Genomic DNA, 2,871 nt, shown 5'->3' with positions numbered 1-2,871 from the left:
GAGGGGCTTGGTGGCAGGGAGGTGGCTGGGTGGCTCATCCCTTAGGGGCAAATGCTCCACCTGAAGGAAGTGCGGGGAAGCTGAGTCACCTCCGTCACCAAGAGAGTGTGGGGACAAGGCTTTAGTATCTGCTTGGTGGCAGGGAGGTGGCTGGGTGGCTCATCCCTTAGGGGCAAATGCTCCACCTGAAGGAAGTGCGGGGAAGCTGAGTCACCTCCGTCACCAAGAGAGTGTGGGGACAAGGCTTTAGTATCTGCAAGTGGAGTGGTCCCCCCACTCCAAATGAGTGTAAGGAGAGAGTCCGGGAGGTCAAGGGGATTAAGTGCAGTGAGAGACGGGCTGCCCTGTTGCTGCCTGCCATTGCTCTTCACCCACAGCTTCTGCTGCTGTTTCTGCAGGTTGGGTGACGCTGGTCTCAGCCGGCCACCATGGATTGGAAAACGCTGCAGGCGCTGCTCAGTGGGGTCAACAAGTACTCCACAGCCTTCGGCCGCATCTGGCTCTCTGTGGTCTTCGTCTTCCGCGTGCTGGTCTACGTGGTGGCGGCTGAACGCGTGTGGGGAGACGAGCAGAAGGACTTTGACTGCAACACGCGGCAGCCGGGCTGCACCAACGTCTGCTACGACCACTTCTTCCCCATGTCCCACATCCGCCTCTGGGCCCTGCAGCTCATCTTTGTCACTTGCCCTTCCCTCCTGGTCATCATGCACGTGGCCTACCGGGAGGACCGGGAGAAGAAGAACCGGGAGAAGAATGGAGAGAATTGCCCCAAGCTCTACAGCAACACGGGCAAGAAGCATGGTGGGCTGTGGTGGACCTACCTGCTCAGCCTCTTCTTCAAGCTCATCATAGAGATCCTGTTCCTCTACCTCCTCCACAAGATGTGGGACAGCTTCGACTTGCCACGGCTGGTCAAGTGCTCCGACGTGCCCTGCCCCAACACCGTAGACTGCTACATCGCTCGGCCAACCGAGAAGAGAGTCTTCACCTATTTCATGGTCGGAGCTTCCGCCATCTGCATCGTCCTCACCGTCTGCGAGATCTTCTACCTCATCTTCAAGCGGGTTGTGCGGAGCACGCGGAAGTGGAAGAAGTCCACCTCTCCAGCAAGCCCCCCCCCTGCCGCTGCCACCTCAAGTCGGAGGAGAAGGACAACAAGTCCCAGACTAGGTGTGTGGCAGCCCTGTGGGCTTCGGCTCCCCGCCTGACTGCCGTCTGACGAGGGTGCTGGGAGGGGAAGAGGGAGAGAGAGGTGTCTGGGGATGGCTGGTCCTGGAGGTAGCCACCAGCGATGCCACCACCAGACTTTTCAGGCAGGACCTCGATGGCTGTAAGGCGAGGGGGGACACATCTGCGGGAACATCACCACAGGCACGTCCCCGGGTGTCGCAGCAGCGTGAGCTTGCCTAACGGTGTCTGTTCTTTCCACAGGGGAGAGGAGCTGTGAACTTGCCCGTCCCAGACGGTTTGCCTTCCCCTTGGCCCAGCAGCTCTTCAAGCCTGCCAAGTCCCCAAACCCTCCAGAGTCGTCCCGTGTGAAAAATTACTAAATCCAATAAACTGAAGCACTCTGAGAGAGGTTCTTGGGTGCCTGAGCAGATGCAGGTAAGGCAAGGCCAGATCCGAACTCTGACATTTGCACGTGGTGGTGCCGCAGGGTCTGGACGTCCCACCAACGCCCCGAGGCTGTGCACAACTCTGCCGAGCTGCCAGCTCTGTCTCTCCCAGCAAGAGCCAAGCCAAGAGCTGCAGGGATGAAGCTGTGGAGCAGGGAGGACACACGGGACTGGGGCTGGAGGGAGGGAGCACAGGGGCTCCCATGTCCCAACAGCTTCTCTTGCGTCCTCCAGCTCTGCAGCTCCCGTGCTGGGTACGGATGCACTGGACAGTGCCTGGTCAGGGCTGGTGTCACTCAGTGAAGTGACAGTCCTCAGTTTGCCAGCTGGGGCCAGAGCAGCTTTTCTGCCTTCACTCACGCAAGGACCATGACGATGTCCTACCCACACACCCTTGCTGGCTCTGCTGCTTCAACGGTGCCTTTACATCCCTCCCCACCTCGGCTGGACACATCAAAAACAGCACAAGCTGCAGATCCAGAAGGCCAACAAGCATCTTGTTGTTTGTAGACACTGGGATCTGCTCTGCTCACTATAAATTGGGGGGACTGGTGAGGGCAGAAAGAGCAGTTTTGCCGAGTTTCCCCAGGAGTCTGTGGCAAGGGTCTGCCCGCTCCACCTCCTCCTGGCTTGTCACACATTGTTAAACTTTAATTCGCCAGAACTGCACGCTGGCCCCCAAGGAAATCAAGGAGGGATCAGCATCAATTATTTACTAAACCTTGATAAATATTACAATAAATAGAAATTATTTGCATTTAATCTCTCCTTAAGCACTGCTACGTGAAGGGTCTGCTAGTCTGCTGGCCAGCTGTGTTTCCAGCTCTGCTCACCCCCCTGCTCCAAGGCCCATGAGTGTGTTGTGGTGTGCTCTGACACGGCCGGGGCTCGTGCTGCTGCGAGAGGCCATGATGGTGATGCTGGGAGAGTGACGTGTCTCTGTGCCAGGACATAGAAAATGTTCTTTCAGCACAGGCTGCTCCCATGTGTACTGTGTCACCCATGGTGCCAGCCCTGGGCATGAGGCACCCTGTGCCAGAGGAGGGATGCTCCAGGAGACCGGGCAGCACAAGGTGTCCCAGGGGGAAGCAGCTCTGGCACCAGCGCGGGTCTGCTTTGGGACACCCACGCAGCTCGCCGGGGGGCCTGTGGCTGGTGGGGGTGAAGTCCGTGCTGGGCACCATCCTCCTGGTGGGTAAAGCGAGGTGGGAACAGGCACATCCAATGGTGAGCGCAGCTCCAGTTCCTTTGTGGT

The 2,871-nt window shown here is 58.4% G+C and overlaps 1 protein-coding gene across 1 annotated transcript; it reads left to right on the top strand.

Annotated features, from left to right (window-relative positions):
• The first annotated feature begins 428 nt into the window (after positions 1–428).
• LOC104268913 (gap junction beta-3 protein-like) lies at positions 429–1,219 on the top strand. Its single transcript, XM_009866852.1, is given in 2 exon segments — positions 429–1,101; positions 1,104–1,219. Coding segments are annotated over 2 exon segments (789 nt in total).
• The last annotated feature ends 1,652 nt before the right edge of the window (positions 1,220–2,871 follow it).

The sequence above is a fragment of the Apaloderma vittatum genome, unplaced genomic scaffold (assembly GCF_000703405.1).
Source record: "Apaloderma vittatum isolate BGI_N311 unplaced genomic scaffold, ASM70340v1 scaffold34923, whole genome shotgun sequence".
In the NCBI taxonomy this organism is placed as follows: domain Eukaryota; kingdom Metazoa; phylum Chordata; class Aves; order Trogoniformes; family Trogonidae; genus Apaloderma; species Apaloderma vittatum.
The sequence above is the reverse complement of the archived record's forward strand: the minus strand, read 5'-3'. Positions and strand labels throughout refer to the sequence as shown.